Source organism: Oncorhynchus tshawytscha, linkage group LG13, assembly GCF_018296145.1.
Source record: "Oncorhynchus tshawytscha isolate Ot180627B linkage group LG13, Otsh_v2.0, whole genome shotgun sequence".
NCBI lineage: Eukaryota > Metazoa > Chordata > Actinopteri > Salmoniformes > Salmonidae > Oncorhynchus > Oncorhynchus tshawytscha.
This window is the reverse complement of record NC_056441.1, coordinates 24,528,527-24,546,950: the sequence shown is the minus strand read 5'-3', so window position 1 is coordinate 24,546,950 and position 18,424 is coordinate 24,528,527. Positions and strand designations below refer to the sequence as shown.

The 18,424-nt window shown below is 42.4% G+C and overlaps 1 protein-coding gene across 1 annotated transcript in view; it reads right to left on the bottom strand.

The window, feature by feature from the left end:
- The window catches only part of LOC112264534 (thrombospondin type-1 domain-containing protein 7A-like), a 163,943-nt gene that overhangs the window by 36,422 nt on the left and 109,097 nt on the right, over window positions 1-18,424 (bottom strand). The window contains exons 7-12 of the mRNA XM_042295454.1: window positions 10,797-10,991; window positions 6,289-6,535; window positions 4,935-5,050; window positions 3,360-3,492; window positions 3,130-3,233; window positions 1,634-1,828 (exon numbers count right to left, since the gene is read on the bottom strand). Of these exons, the coding sequence (XP_042151388.1) occupies window positions 1,634-1,828; window positions 3,130-3,233; window positions 3,360-3,492; window positions 4,935-5,050; window positions 6,289-6,535; window positions 10,797-10,991 (990 nt within the window). The remainder of the gene's footprint in view (window positions 1-1,633; window positions 1,829-3,129; window positions 3,234-3,359; window positions 3,493-4,934; window positions 5,051-6,288; window positions 6,536-10,796; window positions 10,992-18,424) is intronic.

Genomic DNA, 18,424 nt, shown 5'->3' with positions numbered 1-18,424 from the left:
AGCTTTGGAGTACTTTATATGGCATTCTAGGCCAAAAAGCTCCATCCTTCATTGAAGCAGATGGCTGTTTCATAACAAAACCCGTTGATATTGCCAACCACAAAAAACAAATGCAAAAAAAAAAATGCTGAGCCTTCATGTTCATAATGGACTAAGTAATGAAAGACAAGCACTGTAGTTTTTGAGTTCTGCAAAGTGTGTGTGGAAGAGTTGAGATATTAATAATGAAGAAAAAACCACCTGGTACCGACAACCTGGATTGTAAATTGCTAAATTTGGTAGCGGAATACATTGCCACTCCTGTTTGCCTCATCTTCAATTTAAGCCTAGAAGACTGTGTGCCCTCAGACATGGAGGGAGGGAAAGGTCATTCCACTACCCAAGAATAGCAGAGCACCCTTTAATGGTTCAAACAGTTGACCAATCAGCCTGTTACAAGTGCTCAGCAAAAAAATGGTGCTTGATCAAAGCAAAGATATTAAAATGTACACATTCAGCATGCTTACAGAGAAGGACACTTTTGATGTCATTGATCATAACCTATTGCTGAAAAAAATGTAGGTGTTATGAATTTACATCCTCTGTCTTATTATGGATTGAGAGTTACCTGTCTAATAGAACAGACGTTTTTCGTTTATGGAAGTCTCTCCAATACAAATTCAGATGAGTGTGGTGTACCGCAGGGCGGCCGGCTAGGGCCATTGTATTTTTCTGTTTTTACTCATGAGCTTCCAATGATCTTGCATAAATCCTGTGTGTCTATGTACACTGACAACTCAACAATAGACTCAACAAAATAAATAACTGACACCCATAACATAGATCTCCAGTTATTTTTAGAATGGGTAACTAGCAATAGGCTGGTGCTAAATATTTCAAAAACTAAAAGCATCAATCGCTCAACATTAAATGTCATTTAGATCTATTATTGAATAATGTGGCGATTGAGCAAGCTGAAGAGACAAAACTGATGGGTGTAACCAAAGCTGTCATGGTCAAAACATGTAGACTCAATAGTTGCTAAAATGGGAGGAGGTCTGTCCATGATAGGGCGTTGCTCTGCCTTCTTGACATCTCAGTTGACCAGACCGGACCTACAGGCCCTAGTTTTGTTACACCTGGACTACTGCCCAACTCTGTGGTCAAGTGCGGCAAAGAGGGACATACGTAAATTGCAGTTGGTCCAGAACAAAGCAGCACATACTGTATTGTATCTGTATTACACGGAGGGAGATGTCAATCTCTCCTAGCTCAACACTGAGGAGAGATTGACTGCATCACTATTGGTCTTTGTGCGAGGTATTGATGTGTTGAAGGTACCGAACTGCCAGTTCAAGCAGTTGGCACACAGCTCGGACACTCATTGGTACCACAAAATATTATGATATATTATGTATTTGACCTATGTGTGTATGTACTGACATGTAAGCAATGTGTGACCATTTACATTTACTGTATGTACTTGAGCTGTTCTTGTTTATTAATGTTCTGTGTCATGTCACGTTTCATGTTTTGTGTGGACCCCAGGAAGAGTAGTTGCTGCTTTCGCAGCGGCTAATGGGGATCCAGTAAAATACCAAATACAAAGTTAGTTATTTTACTGTACTTGTACAGCCTACTCCAGTCCACTCACCCACTAGCATCCTCTTGCGGGTCTTGACGCCCACACAGTCCTGTGTACAGGAAGAGAACTTGGACCAGGTGGTTAGCTGGCAGTCGTCCTGGCATGGGAGCTGGCAGGGCTGGGTTAGAGAGGGCATGGAGCTGGCAAACTTCAGACATGCTCCCATGTCCGCTGGACCCCCGTCCTGCTTCCAGCATGAGACAGCTATAGAAAGAAAGAAACAAATAATGAAAAAGGAATGAAGTGGTGGTTGCTATGGTGTGAGGAAATAAGCTTTGTTACACACGTTGGACACTTTTCATTAGGGGAGACTCACAATCTCATTTGGTTAATGCCCATTGGCTGCATTTGGAGCTAAACACGAGAGTCCCATCACAGGTGATCAAGACCTGACTGTGTTTAAAGTGATGATTAACCTACAGTACTGTCACTGTGGGATCTGGAATGACTCATTGCTAGTTGGTATGACTCACTACATTGCATTCCAAATTGCACCCTATTCCCTGTCATGATCTAGTCAAAAGTAGTGCACTACATAGTGAATAGACTTAGATTTCATGTGCACTCTCTGTCTCCTGTTCGCTCAGTTAATATCACACACAGAGGCGAGAACAGCATTAAGTGATGAAACTGAACGTAGTCTAATGTCTATTGACTTTCCCACCCAAACAAACCCGACTAGATATCATTGAATGAGGAGGAGCCAGAGCTCTGTATTGAATTGTCTCTCCCCCTGTGTCAATGTCTACACAGATACCATTACAGGTAATGTGGCCTAATGTGGAGTGTGAAGAAGGAGGTTGAAAGGTGCTCATCATCTGATCAGATAATGGTCTTCTACTTCAAGATGCTACTAGAGGTCTGGTGCAAGGAGTGGAAGAAGAACTCTATGCTCTCAATTCACTGACTGACACCATTTTGTAAATCGAAGACAGATAGATGCATTGTTGCCGCTCTCTGTCATGCTTCGTCGAGTTCAACACAAAGCAATCCACCAGAATTAATATTTTGTGTTTAAACCTTACTGTAACTAATTCATGCCTGGTACAGCTATAGGGAAGAGTTTTGGAGGAACAATTTGGTTATTTAACCACCAGTCCCAGCGTAACATTTAGAAGGAGATGAAAGATACATGAAGATACATGAAGCCCAAGGTGTTACTTTGAGGCCTAACTCCCTTTTTCCCACACCAACAATACTACACACTTCCACAGTCACATGCGCAGTACCAAGCAAGTTAAATCAAGCACAGATCAAATATTTAAATGTACTTCACATACAATATGAATGTGACCGGTCTCTCATGACTGTCAAGTTCAAAACCATGAAAAGGAAAAACCGAAGTAGGCCGAGATGCAAAAATAATATACTTAATTTAATCCATGGTCAAAATAATATTTTTTTAAAGTCTCTCATGACCAAGGTATTTTCTTATTCATCCATCAGTTCAGACTCTTTGCCCCCAGAATCAAATTGAGTAGCGCATGCAGGATTTTGTTGCTCACCTCTAGCCTGCAGTCCAGGCCCACAGGTCTCCACAGCTCCAGGACTGTCCTGACGAACGGACCAGGGAACCAACTGGCATCGCCTCCACTTGTGTGTCTTCCACCTGCAGTAGAAGAAACAGGACACAGCTGAGTCATCTTTAGAGTCATAGTCAAAGTCTTGCTCTATTTAACTTGATACCGCTTTAGTCAAAAGAGTAGAGTGGTCTTGGTGGATGATGGAGCCTTACCTGTATCCCAAACAGACAGAAGGCGCCTCACAGTCTCTCTCCTGAGTCAACACCTCCGGGCAGTCCTGTCCCCCGTTGGCTGGCAGCTGGATGATGATGCGTTTCCTGTTCTGTTTCCTTTTCGTGTTGCCACCTTATAATAACCCATAGAAAAACACTTTATTCACACACTGGCCCAATCACTAGACAGAGACAATAACAGCAGCACTCAAGCTACTTCCACCGAGTCTTGAAGTGGAAAATTATCATGATGAATGCCTGTTACCTACTTGAGTAATTGCAAATCACAGGTCCTTGAAATGTCCTTGTAAAACAAGTGTTTTGTTTGCTGTTGACTTTTAGCAGCTGTGTGTCATTAACCTTGACCATGAAGAACACTAAAACGTAATGAAGGAGCACAGCTGGTTCCCAGCTCTCTAGTCTGGTGTTCTCCAGCAGATATGTACTTTTCTGACCAGTTCGGAGAGAAGGTAATGAAATAATGAAGTACGGAATATTGATTGATGTGGGCTTCACTTTTCTGCTGGTGTCCACCCAACTCAGTGATTGGGTGGTGAAGGTTTTTATTGCCCTTACAAGAAGTCCATCAGAATCCTATTACTGTGGCCATATCCATGTTGCAATGTATGATCCATAGAGGTAGCTAGCTACAGGAGATATATACTATATTCATATTGTAGGATATTCTGTTATATTGACAGCTCCAATGGTTCTCCAAGGAGACGGACAAATCCATGACCATATACTCTTAGTAAAGCCAGATGATCTGGGTGCCACATTTGAATAATACAAGCAAGATTACGAGCAGAGACAGATTAAAGGATACAAAAAACTAGGAAAAACAAGCCAAATGACTGTTCTTATAGACTCTATAAAGTATTTCTTAGCAAATGTTCCTAGTCATGTGAAGTATTTCATGAATACAACACTCAATCCCGGGAAATGGAAATCGCAGAAACATGTATGCTAACAAGCGTTTTCTAGTTTACAAAGAGGTTGTTGCAGTGCGGGCAAATTGCTTTAAATTGGCCCGGCACTTTGTTTATTAGCAGCATTTGTTCTAGTTCTTTATATAGAAAAGCGTTGCCAGGCAACAATGAGTGTTCGTTGGTTGCTGTTCTAGGATGTCACAGCTCCTACAGATTTGACTTGATGATTCTCTCAGCTCGAAATCAAATATTTGAAGAGGAGAAGAGAAATCATTTTATAGTTGTGCAAGTGTTTTGTTTGTCAGATTTGTCCATTTGTCAGGGCTGTCGAAACCAGGAAGCAAACACTTAACAACAGACCCACTATTATTTAGAATTCTCTGTTCTAATTAACTTATTCATGCTTTGAAGCACATGCTCATTTCAAAACCATATGGCTTAGGCTCCATCTCTTGAGCATTTTTGTCATGGACAAACTGCTCTGTATCTGTTGTACTGTAACGCATACTTGACATTAATAGGATGTACCTGCTTGGCATATTGAATGCCACTCTCTCTAGACATAGTGGCATTTTTTCCCAATAATGTGTACTTGAGTGTGTTGAGAGGCCTTTACATTGAGAAGTTTGAGAAGGCTAGTAGGTACCTTCTTTACATGTGGCAGGGCAGGCGCTCCAGTCGCTGTAGGGGGTGACGCTGCAGTCTCTTTTACATGGCAGGAGGCAGGGCCTGACCGTCTCAGGACGAATACTCTCCGGACACCTGAAATCACATCATCTAGATGTGTCAAACTCATTCCACAGAGGGCAGTGTCTGCGGGTTTTTGCTCCCCTCTTGTACTTGATTGTTGAGTTGATGAATGTGTGGAGATGTGTACGAATATCGTTTATGTTTATGAATGCATATTTGTCTTGTCAAAATAATCCAACTGTTTACAGTATACAGTATATCAATACTGGGTCCTTGTTGTAAGGAATATCAGGGATTCTCCAAGTATACTATGAATTACTGGCTTTAGGGCTTCAGATTAAGCCCCTTCATTGCTTTGAATATCATATCACCTCTGTAACAGTGCTACATTGTTAGCTAATTCATGTCCTGTAATGGTAATGAACTCATACGCATATCATACCTGTTTCATTCGTGACATCATACGATTTCATTATTTAATATTATGATACATTAATATATCGTCCCAAACCTAGTGGGATCAAGTGTGTTTAGTGATAGTAGTTCAGCAGCTGTAACAATTTCACACCACAAATAAACCCTAATAATGTTCATGTGTGTGAGTCCCAGAGCAGCATGGTGTGATAGTGTGAAATGGTAGCTGGGTAAAATTAAACCCTGGATGGGAGAATCATAAACCGCAGGAATAAAACTGCCCAGGGTCCATTACCATACCCAGCGTGGAACCTAGCTCATCCCCAGTCTGCCTAGTAGCTCAAACTCATCCTGCCAGGATAATGCTACTATTAAAGCTGAATAAATAAATAGCTAATTCATTATTATGATTCACGTCCCCTGGCAGATACCCTTAGGGTGGTAGGGAGGGAGAACCCAGATACTTTAGAACAACTGTCTGGAACCCAGGCAGAAACACATCAGGGAACCCGTCAGCTCACAGCTATGCAGCCAGACAGACAGTGGTAACAATAGGATATTGTCCCTTCTATAGATAGATACTGGGACAAAGGCTCTGTGCATTCGTGCTTTGAATTATGCTTAGCAAAGGCTTATGGAACCCTGAATACATATTACACCACATCAGCATAAGCATAACTGTCCTACTGACATTTCATTTAATTAATTTCCTCTCTCACTTTCCACAAAAATTATAGTCATATACACTTACATTGGTATTCAGTCCTCTCGTTGAAGGAAGAACTCAAAGCTATAAATGCCATGTATTATTATTACTTTGAAGGAGGAAGTCTTACTTTGAAGGTGGAACTCTTACTTTGAAAAAGGAACTCTTATTTTGAAGGAGGGACTCTTACTTTTTGGGAGGCACCTGCCCTACATTGACCCGGACACAGATGACCTTCCGCGTCTGCATCCCCACAGAGCAGGAGGAGTCCCCTCCCCTGACCCCGACCCCGGCCGCTGTGGAGTTGGCAGGGGGGACCGACGTGTCCTCGATACACTGTCCCCAGGGCCCTGTCTGCCAGTGGTACACAGTACAAGGGTGGTCATTGCAGCTCCGCACCTCCTGGAGAGCAATGCTGTTGGGGCACTGGACCCCGCCTGTCAAACACACAACAACCAAATGATCAATCAATGAAATATACTGTATTTATAAAACCCTATAGCAGTTTTTCAAAAAGACCGCAAAGAGAAAGCAGAAGCACAAACATCACATTCAAATACAGGAGATACTATTCAGTTACATGATTGTGGTTTGTCTTGACTGGTTGTTCAGCCAATAGTTTTGTCAGTTGAGCTGGCTATTGAGCTTGAGCTGACAACTCTGTCATCTTATCATAACTAGAAAGAGAGTAAGTTAAGCTGTATATCTCATAAACCAAACCTTCTCCACTTCCATTCAAACGATCCAGCTGTGTCTTTGTGCTCTTAAGGTTAACTTGTCTTTTTGGTTCCACTCATGGGGTGAAAAACAACAGTACAGCAGTTTCAGAGCTAAATAAACCAGTATAGTCCCTTGGGGGAAAGCAGTCATGGAGATGGAGACAACGGAGATGAGTTGACTCTGGGCCTGACAGTATCTTAGACACCAGGTGGACAGCATGTGACCCCTTCCCACCCCTCACCACAGATGGTTGTGATGTGTGTGTGTGTGTGTGTGTTATATTTGTGAGTGTATGACCCTTAACCACCTCTCACCATGATAGGAAGTCATTAGAGGCTCGCTGGGATACCAGACCCGAGTGGAAGGTCAGCCATTACAAACCGCAACGGGCATTGACCAATCAATGAGAACCACCAATAAATTAAGGAGAAGAACGGAGATTGTCCAATCAAGGATGGCGGACCACCACGATCCACCAATCAATGCTGGAGAAGGACCAAGATGGAGCGTACTTTAGGATGTGCTTCTGTCTTCAAAAGCCACACAGAGAGAAGATATAGAATTGAATTCTGTGTAGCCCCTTGGGAGCCTGTCCTTCAACAAGTTATTTATAAAAGATGATATTTACTTGTTTTTTTTCAAGTCTTGTATAAGGTCTTTGACCGTAAAAAATATGCAGAGGTAATATTGTGAGGGAGTTATCTTTTCTTACATCCTTTACAATTGTGATGACCCTCCCACTCTGTCTGCCGTGTTCTTTCTCTTTGCCCTTGTTTTCCTTATTAGGATGTCGGCGGGGCGGAGCTGGGAGGGATGTCAACAACATGGGACACACCTGGGCCTGGGTGTGTCCCGGGATAAATACACCTCTCCCGCATTCGTTGAGGAGACTCTCTCCATGCAGACACACTGTTAGATTTTGGTTGTGGCATTTTTGTGTCCGTTTTGTTTGTTTGCTTTGGCACCTTTCAACACCCCTCATTATCACATCTATGCACGCAACCACTCACTTACACTACTGATTACTGACTACACACCATTGTTAATTGTATTTAGGTTATTTCAGTTAATAAATATATCTTTGTTATTCCTTATCTCCACGCATCTCCCTTTTTGTTATGTACTTTGAGCCGGTTCGTGACACAATGAAGAACCTTCTTTCCCTTCATGTTATGTTACAGAGCTCTCTAAGACACAGTTCCTGAAACCTTCACGTCATGTACAACAAGGCAAACTCTCCCTACCACTGTTATTTACTGAACTATAACTTGTGGGTTTGGCTACCAAAGCTAATCCTTCGTCTCGTTACGAGAGTGTCCTAACATAGCCTTTTGTAATTGTTACTTAGGCCACCTCTACGGGCTCAACCCTGTTGGAATTACCCAGTCATTTATATTCTGCTATGTTCTCCAATTGACTGTAAACTGCTCTCTCTATTCCCTGAGAGCCTAACTTGAGATCACCACACCACTTGAATTTTGGCTTAAATTGACACCACTCCATAATTTACGCAGATCTCAAGTTATGACTCGGGTCTGAATTGGGAGGTCCTCAATCTGTAGGACTTCATGCTACACTCAGCCCACACCTGGCGTCTCACACACACACACACACACACACACACACACACACACACACACACACACACACACACACACACACACACACACACACACACACACACACACACACACACACACACACACACACACACACACACGTCTCTTGCCATTAATCCTGGACAGTGTGTCTGTCTGCTGAGGCGTAGGAAGGCTAATAAATGATGCGAGCCATTCAGTTGATTCTGTTTCTGCAGTGATGATAGTGTGACTGTCCTCCCCATGCCAGAGCATACCAGTATCAATTTAGAGAAAACTGTGTGGGTGTTCTGAATATGCCACAGACAGACACTGTCTTGCTATGGTCCAATGGAGGATATCTACAAGAGCTGTATCAGTGTTATGCAATGGGCTACAACATGCTTATCTACTGCAAGGCGATGGCACAGCTCAGTGTAGGTTGTATAGTAATGGGTTTTCAGGGCGTGACTGGCAGCTTGGACAGCAAGACTCTAACCCAGAGGCACTAGTTCCAATACTGACCAGACTTATACTTCTCCTCTCCTTAGGGTTTCAGTCTCCTCTCTTGAGGGTTTCAATCTTCTCTCCCTAGGGTTTCAGTCAACTCTCCTTAGGGTTTCAATCGCCTCTCCTTGGGGTTTCAGTTGCCCCTCCTTGAGGTTTCAGTTGCTACTCTTTGGGATTTCAGTCGCTTCTTCTCAGGGTTTCAGTCTCCTCTCCTTAGGGTTCCAGTCACTTCTCCTTCGGGTTTCAGTCGGCTCTCCTTTGGGTTTCAGTCACCTCTCCTTAGGGTTTCAATCACCACTCCTTGGAGTTTCAGGCTCCTTTCCTTAGGGTTTCAGTCACCTCTCCTTAGGGTTTCAATCACCACTCCTTGGAGTTTCAGGCTCCTTTCCTTAGGGTTTCAGTTGCCTCTCCTTGGGGTTTCAGTTGTCCCTCCTTATGGTTTCCAGTTGCTTCTCTTTGGGATTTCAGTCGCTTCTCCTCAGGGTTTCAGTCTCCTCTCCTTAGGGTTTCAGTCACTTCTCCTTAGGGTTTCAGTCGCCTCTCCTTTGGGATTCAGTCACCTCTCCTTAGGGTTTCAGTCACCACTCCTTGGGGTTTCAGTCTCCTTTCCTTAGGGTTTCAGACTCCTCTCCTTAGAGTTTCAGTCTCCTTTCCTTAGGGTTTCAGTCGAACCCTCCTTAGGGTTTCAGTCGCCTCTCCTTAGGGTTTCAGTCGCCTCTCCTTGGGGTTTCAGTTGTCCCTCCTGAGGGTTTCAGTTGCTTCTCTTTGGAATTTCAGTCGCTTCTCCTCATGGTTTCAGTCTCCTCTCCTCATGGTTTCAGTCTCCTCTCCTTAGGGTTTCAGTCTCCTCTCCTCAGGGGTTCCATCTCCTCTCCTCAGGGGTTCCATCTCCTCTCCTTAGGTTGTCAGGCAGCACTTTACACTAAGGAATGCTTTTTACTAGCACTGTGCTGTTGAGGGTCTGTAAACGTTTTTCATAGTACAAGCATAAAGTTATGCTGACCAGGCAGTGAGGGGAAATAGATTAGTACCCAGGTAGCCATACAGTATATCAACTACATACATCTACTTATAACATCTACAGAGCTGAATAAGTACATCTATGGGAACACGGCATTCTACGAGCATAGGAAATTATAGTACCGAATAGTGCAAGAACCTTGAGCACCCGCGATAGACCTTAAAGGAAGGTAAATGCAAAGTTATGAATGTTCTATTACCAATCCCTACATTTGTGAAAGGTGCTATAAAGAATACTAAACACTAGGGCTCTAAGCACTTCACACTCAGATGCTTTGAACCTAAACATTGAAAATGTAGCTCCAGAGAGTAGTACAGGCATCTATCCTAAAGTTTCCACGCTTGTTATTCCTTGTGACTATGCCACATCACAGAACCTTACCCTGCATCACAGTAACCCAGGCTACAACCTGAGCAGTCGCTGAGGAGGAGGAACATACAGAATAATTTATACAATATTGACAATTTGGCTCCTGTAACATAGAACAGAAATAGAGGGCATGGTGAATGCTTGCTTCAGCAGCCTCACATGATATATCAGATACTCTCCTGCATGCTGTGCGGACCTGGGATCAAAATGATCAAGCTTATCTGGTGCAACAGAACCAATCAAAAGTGCAAACCCTGTCCATATGGTAAGCACTATTGACAGGCTCCATCAAACACTCAACATACTTGAAAGAAAACATGTACTGTCTGAACCCCAGTCTGATGATGTGTGGCCTGGTCCCAAATCCGCTAGTGTGGTCATGCCAACTCCCATAGATCAACTCCTATGATTGGCATGACAACAACCATAGGAGTTGACTCTACTACACAAACAGATCTGGAACCAGGTCTGACGCTGTGGGTTGTGTGATTGTCATCTCACCTTCCCCAGCACTGTAGGCCAGTACTGAGCGGGCTCTCATCTGCTTTCCCTCTGTGTTCTTCCCGGAGCAGGTGTGTGAGCACAGGGACCAGGAGGCCCAGGGACTGAGGACACAGTCCTTGGGGCAAGGCACCTCACAGATGACAGGCATGGGTAGGATGGCATCACGGCACAGTTGGCGGTCCACATACTCACCTGAAGGCACATGGTGACAGGAAACACAGTATATGAGGCTTGGGGTTCAGTAACCATCTTTGTTACATATAGTACAATACAGTCAGCATCATGTGCTGATATCACACACAAAATCGCATCGCAAAATCAGATCAATAACTTTTGACTGCTCTAATTACGTTGGTAACCAGTTTATAATAGCAATAAGGCACTTTGGGAGTTTGTGGTACATGGCCAATATACCACGGCTAAGGGCTGTTCTTATGCACAACGCAACACGCAGTGCCTGGATACAGTCCTTAGCCGTGGTACATTGGCCATATACCACAAACTCCCAAAGTGCCTTATTGCTATTATAAACCGGTTACCAACGTAATTAGAGCAGTCAAAAATATTTTTTTGCCATACCCGTGGTATACGGTCTGATATACCACGGCTTTCAGCCAATCAGCATTCAGGGCTCGAACCACCCGGTTTATAAGAGTACACAAAGCACATATAACATTTGTCAGCATGTTCACCAAGTCTGAAGGGAAAATGGGCACTGGGTATTACAATGCATGTTTGCACCAGCATAAAAGATTGGTGGCTTTTTCACAAACAAGCAGGCAGACTAGAGAACCATTTGACATGAGGGAACAAGTCTGGGGAATTACAACTTCTTTCAAAGCAAGAACCTATGAATAAAAGTGGATATTTATAACCATTGAAATTCTAATTCAGGCATTGAGGCATTAGTTTAATATTTTACTCATGACTTTGACGGTGTACATGGAAGAAAAATGTGCTCATATCCAAATGATTGCATCTCTAATGCATAAGCAAGCTGGATAAAACCTTGTGTATCTCCAAACGTGTCAAGTCACATAGACATTAAGACAACAGATACTGAATCATTGTCATCTTCACGTAGGTGGAATATTCTGCCCTTGACAAATGTCCCCCACATGCTCGCACACACACACGCACAAACACACACACACAAACTCACATACCCACATTACTGGACCATGATGTTCTGTCCAAATGACTTGAAAAAAGCCTCTAAAGATTCACGAATGAACAAAACACGTGACATACAAGCAATTTTTAATAACTGGCTTTGAACACAAACATACTACTTCCTCTATTAATGTCTACTTTAAGATTCCTCCCATCTACAGTGCAAATGTATCACGGTGTAGACTGCTCATACATATTGCATATGCTTAATACATAACACCATTGGAGCTGGCAGAACGATTAGTAGTGTTTAACAAGCATAGCAAGTATATTTTTTGATTCAATTAGTAGCTGTTCTTATTGTCTTGAATTTAAGTGCCACCTTTTCCCTAGTATCTCTTCACTAGTAGCCTACCTAATAATTGCTGTTTGAACTGTCTGATTGGCCAGTACTTTTGACTGTCGTTTCAGGCTTAAGTGACTTGTTTCAGGAAACTAGTCGTATGTCGCGGGTCACTATTTCATAGGGGAGCCATTTGAACATAACTTGTATTTTTGAATCAAAATGTGTTTGTTTTTTGACAGAAATGCCATCTGGAGCATGTGAACTTAAATACTAATACAATTGCTAAATGAATTTATGAGTCACAGAAAAAGTTACATATTACATATGTGCCCGTTATACATTTCGTAGTAGTCAGCAGGATAAGTGCACTCTATGTGTGTGTCTAGGTCATTAGACACCAATAGACATGCACCTATCTTGAGAGTGGGCATGTCTGTTTATTTGTGTACCATTGCTATGGCATAATGTTTCTATACCCTAACGTGAAACCAAACCAACATTTGTGTAAGGCAAAAAGATAACAGTGGCTAAATGCCAGAGGGGATGAATCATTAACATGAAGAGGAGTTACTATGTGTGTGACGTAAGGATGAACCTTAAACCTATAAAAAGTGTGTGTGTCAAGGCTGGAAAGGGAGTTACTTCATGAACCAGCTTGGCTTATATTACTTTGTAATAAAGTCTTATTGAACTCACAGGCTCCGGTATTTGAGAAATATTATTGATTAAATATTTCCATGACAAAAGTCATTTTTGTTTCAAGTTCAAATGTACTGTTAGCTAGCTAGCTAACGTTAGCTGGCTGGCTCAGTAGCTAATGTTACATGAATGATGTTATTATTTGTATCTCAGAGCCATTTGCTTTGCTAGTTATAGCTTAATGTTAGCTAGATAACATTGAACCTGGCTGTTTAGCCAACTGCATATTCATGCAGGGTAGTAACATGTTGAGTTGGAATTATGGTTAATTGTTTAGCTAACTAGCTAGCTACATGTCTTAACAAAAGACTCCACTATGCGACAACTGTTGATAGACGTAGCTGGTAAATTCGCTCTGGCTATCTACTCTGATTTCAGAGCACGGTTAGGATAGTCTAGCTAGTTACATTTTCACATATTGCATGTTTCAAATTTTGACACAAAGTCATTTTCATTTCAAGCCAAAGTGTACTGTTGGCTAGCTAGCTAACGTTAGCTGGCTGGCTCGCTAGCTGACTTTACGTGTATGATCTTATTATTCATATCTTAGAGCCCTTTGCTTTGCTAGTTATAGCCTAATGTTAGCTAGCTAACATTGAACCTGGTTTGTTAGCTACTTGCAGATTCATGCAGGGTAGTAGTGTCATGAGTGGGGATTATGATTCATTGTTTATGCTGCTAGCTAGCTACATGTCTTAAGAGGTTAACAAAATACTCCACTATGCAAGTAACCATTTCAATAGATTGTCACTGCGACAACTGTTGATAGACGTAGCAGGTAAATTCGCGATGGCTTTTTACTCAGATTTCAGAGCACTCTTGTCTGAGTGTGCCAGAGTGCAGAATAACTGACAAATACCTGTTGAATATTGTCGGTGTCAGTAAACGTTTGCAAAAAAACGTAAATTGTTGCAAGCAGCAGAGTTGCAGTCACCAACGGTCTGGATAGCATAAAATCAGCCTAACCAGCTCTGCTAAGGCAAGTAATATGGTCAGCGAGCTCTTCTCTCATTCGTCTCTGGAAGTAGCTAGAAAGCTAGCCAACGTTAGCCAGTTAGCTTGGGTGCTTGACTTCTGATGTTAGGACAGAATGCTCGGATCAACCCTTAAAGAGATAGGTGGGGCTAAAACTTAAGAGGGTGTGAACGATGCTGAATTTGTGTCGACAAAGAAGAGCTCTCCAGTAGGTACCAAAACATTCAAAGGCCTTTTTCTCAAAAGTGAGGATACAAGTTTATCAACTTTCAAAGCAGAATTACAGTTGAAGTCGGAAGTTTACATACACCTTAGCCAAATATATATAAACTCAGTTTTTCCAATTCCTGACATTTAATCCTGGTAAAAATTCCCTGTCTTAGGTCAGTTAGGATCACCACTTTATTTTAAGAATGTGAAATGTCAGAATAATAGTAGAGAATGATTTCTTTCAGCTTTTATGTCTTTCATCACATTCCCAGTGGGTCAGAAGTTTACAAACACTCAATTAGTATTTGGTAGCATTGCCATTAAATTGTTTAACTTGGGGCAAACGTTATGGGTAGCCTTCCACAAGCTTCCCACAATAAGTTGGGTGAATTTTGGCCCATTCCTCTTGACTTGGCTGGTGTAATTGAGTCAGGTTTGTAGGCCTCCTTGCTCGCACACACTTTTTCAGTTTTGCCCACACATTTTCTATGGGATTGAGGTCAGGGCTTTGTGATGGCCACTCCAATACCTTGACTTTGTTGTCCTTGAGCCATTTTGCCACAACTTTGGAAGTATGCTTGAGGTCATTGTTCATTTTGAAGACCCATTTGCGACCAAGCTTTAACTTCCTGACTGATGGCTTGAGATGTTGCTTCAATATATCCACATAATTTTCCTGCCTCATGATGCCATCTATTTTGTGAAGCACACCATTCCCTCCTGCAGCAAAACACCCACACAGCATGATGCTGACACCCCCTAGCCTCACGGTTGGGATGGTATTCTTCGACTTGCAAGCCTCCCCCTTTTTCTTCCAAACATAACGATGGTCATTATGGCCAAGCAGTTCTATTTTTGTTTCATCAGACCAGATGACATTTCTCCAAAAAGTACAAACTTTTGTCCCCATGTGCAGTTGCAAACCGTAGTCTGGCTTTTTTATGGCAGTTTTGGAGCAGTGGCTTCTTCCTTGCTGAGCGGCCTTTCAGGTTATGCTGATATAGGACTCTTTTTACTGTGGATATAGATACTTTTGTACCTGTTTCCTCCAGCATCTTCACATGGTCCTTTTCTGTTGTTCTGGGATTGATTTGCACTTTTCGCACACCAAAGTAAGTTCGTCTCTAGGAGGCAGAACGCATCTACTTCCGGAGCAGTATGACGGCTGTGTGGTCCGATGGTGTTTATACTTGCGTACTATTGTTTGTACAGTTGATTGTGGTACCTTCAAGCATTTGGAAATTGCTCCCAAGGATGAACCAGACTTGTGGAGGTCTACAATTTATTTTCTGAGTTCTTGGCTGATTTCTTTCGATATTCCCATGATGTCAAGCAAAGAGGCACTGAGTTTGAAGGTAGGTCTTGAAATACATCCACAGGTACACCTCAAATTGACTCAAATGACATCAATTAGCCTATCAGAAGCTTCTAAAACCATGACATAATTTTGTGGAATTTCCTAAGCTGTTTGAAGGCACAGTCAACTTAGCGTATGTAAACTTCTGACCCACTGGAATTGTGAGACAGTGAATTATAAGTGAAATAATCTGTCTGTAAACAATTGTTGGAAAAATGACTTGTGTCATGCACAAATAATGCACATTTGTGTAACAGTCTAATAATGCACATTTGTGTAACAATTTGTAGGTGTGTTGTATTGTAGGGGGTGTTTTCCTTCACCTCTACCAAGCCATCAGCAGTCAGTTCTGGGAGGTGTGTCTTTCACCTCTGCCAGACCATCAACAATCAGTGCTGAGAGGTATGTCTTTTACCTGTACTAGGCATTTAGTGCTAGTACTTCAGTCCCCCCTGTGTCTTTCAGCGGCAGCTGTACTCGGCGTTGTTATCACAAAAACTGAGAGGTTCTGCCGAGATGTTCTGCGGATATATTGTTATTTTCTGCTGATCTCATTTTGTTCTTTTGTAGCTTTGGAAGCTATTTGTGTGTTTTCTATACCTGTCCCCTCCCTGTGGCTGCAACCCTTCTAATTTAGTGTACCCTGCACGCACAGCCCATGTGGAATTTATTTCCCCACTAGCACTGAGTTCTCTGATAAATACTTTGTTGAGGGAAAATGTCCTTGATACGATTGTGATGTGTTGTTGTTTCACTTCGCTACTGAATCTTAAGATGAATGCACTAATCAGGATAGGAGCGTCTGCTAAATGACGAACATGTAAATGCATAAAGTTCAGTAGCTTGCCATATACATAAAAATTGTGATGAGACAGCTGTGCACACGGGAAGTAGTATGGTCCCCTGGATGTTTGCAAACACGGATGAAAGAGTTTCCTGCAGAGCATAACAGAACTAAGCACAGCTAAGAGATAGAGGAAGTGGGAGAGAAGGAGAGAGGGAGAGACGGAGAGAGGGAGAGGGAGAGACTTATTTAGCTTTCTTCAGGCATCAATTCCAGAGTCATAGCCTTGTGGAATTACTTCATTTGATTTGACAGACGGTTAACAGATATTTTCAAATAATTTATGAGTAAAATGTTAAATGCTTTTTTTCAAAGATTGAGCTTAAATGTGCATATACTTTTTGCATTAAAAAAATGTATTGACCAATTATTACCCTTCTCCTCACTCTACCCTATTGCATCCCATTCCTCTATCAAGGATCTCTTCAACCCCCACCTCAACTTATCCCATCACTCTTGTGAGGGGAGGGCCAGGATGTCACCACAAACCTCACTTCACCCCCCACATCCCATCTCTATACCCCATCCTATCTCTATACCCCATTCCATTTCTATACCCCATCTCATCATCATATCCCATCACATCTCTATACCCCGTCCCATCTCTATACCCCATCCCATCTCTATACCCCATCCCTATACACCATTACATTTCTATACCCCATCTCATCATCATATCCCATCACATCTCTATACCCAGTCCCATCTCTATACCCCATCCCATCTCTATACCCCATCCCATCTCTATACCCCGTCCCATCTCTATACCCCATCTCATCTCTATACCCCATCCCATCTCTATACCCCATCCCATCTCTATACCCCATCCCATCTCTATACCCCGTCCCATCTCTATACCCCATCCCATCTCTATACCCCATCTCTATACCCCATCCCATCTCTATACCCCATCCCATCTCTATACCCCGTCCCATCTCTATACCCCATCCCATCTCTATACCCCATCCCATTTCTATACCCCATCCCATCCCCTTTTCCACAACTTCCAACCCTAGCCTTATCTTCACTCTATCCTATCCCTTCCTATCACATATCTTAGTGGGTAATTTCATATCAATGAAACCCTTATTCACACTCCATTGTACTCCAGGCCATCCCATCTCCCTTTCATGGTTCCCTCCTATCTGTACCACTGATAAAAATGCCATAGTGACGGGAGGAACCAGAGGAGCAGTCAGTCTGATGACATGTCTGGAGCCCTTTGGGGGAAACAAATCCATTTTCATCAGTAGCAGACAACAGAGGATCAATAGGGTCCAGTCAAGAGGGAATGTGTGTGTGTGTGTGTGTGTGTGTGTGTCTTCATGCGATAGATTGGGAAAGGAAATCATTAAAGTGTTTGTATGAGACTGATTATTCTCATGGCTTCTGACTGACTGTCTTTTTGTGACATCTTTGTGTGAAAACATTGACTGCAGTCTGGCTGCTTTCGTTAGTACTCCAAGGGAGGAAACATGTCTATTGACACTCAAGATGGTATGAATGTTAAAAGAAAACATTTCTACTCAGGAAGGCTTTAATAATGAAGAGATTCATGCCTTGCAAGAAGGAATTTGCAATGAAAATGAACCACAAATGTGTTGAATCATGGACCCTTAAAGCTAGAATCCTTAGTTAAAACAATAAGAAAGCAGTCACCCCGCCCCTGTTTTGGGAAAAAGCTGAGGGATGGGCCTGGAGAAATGTAAGCACACTCAGAGACACAGTTATGGATGCAAGAACTGACTGTCCGTGATATCAAAATTATAGTTGAACAATGTTTTGAGGATATGCAGAGTTTGCTTTTCATTTACGTTGTTTATACACAATGGGGTAAATCAAGCTTATATTTTGGATTCTGATGGGGCATGACACTTGAACTAAATTCGTAAGGAATTAATACGTTGTGTTCTTCAAGAATCAATGGGTATGCATAATTATTGAATACACAGTCCAAAAATGGATGGAGCAACTAAGGATTCTAGCATTAAAATCCTAACCATCCTTCACCTCTCAGAAATTCCCCTCCTCCCCTCATCCTCCCTTTCCCTGTCCAGCATGTGTCTAGAAATCAATTCTGC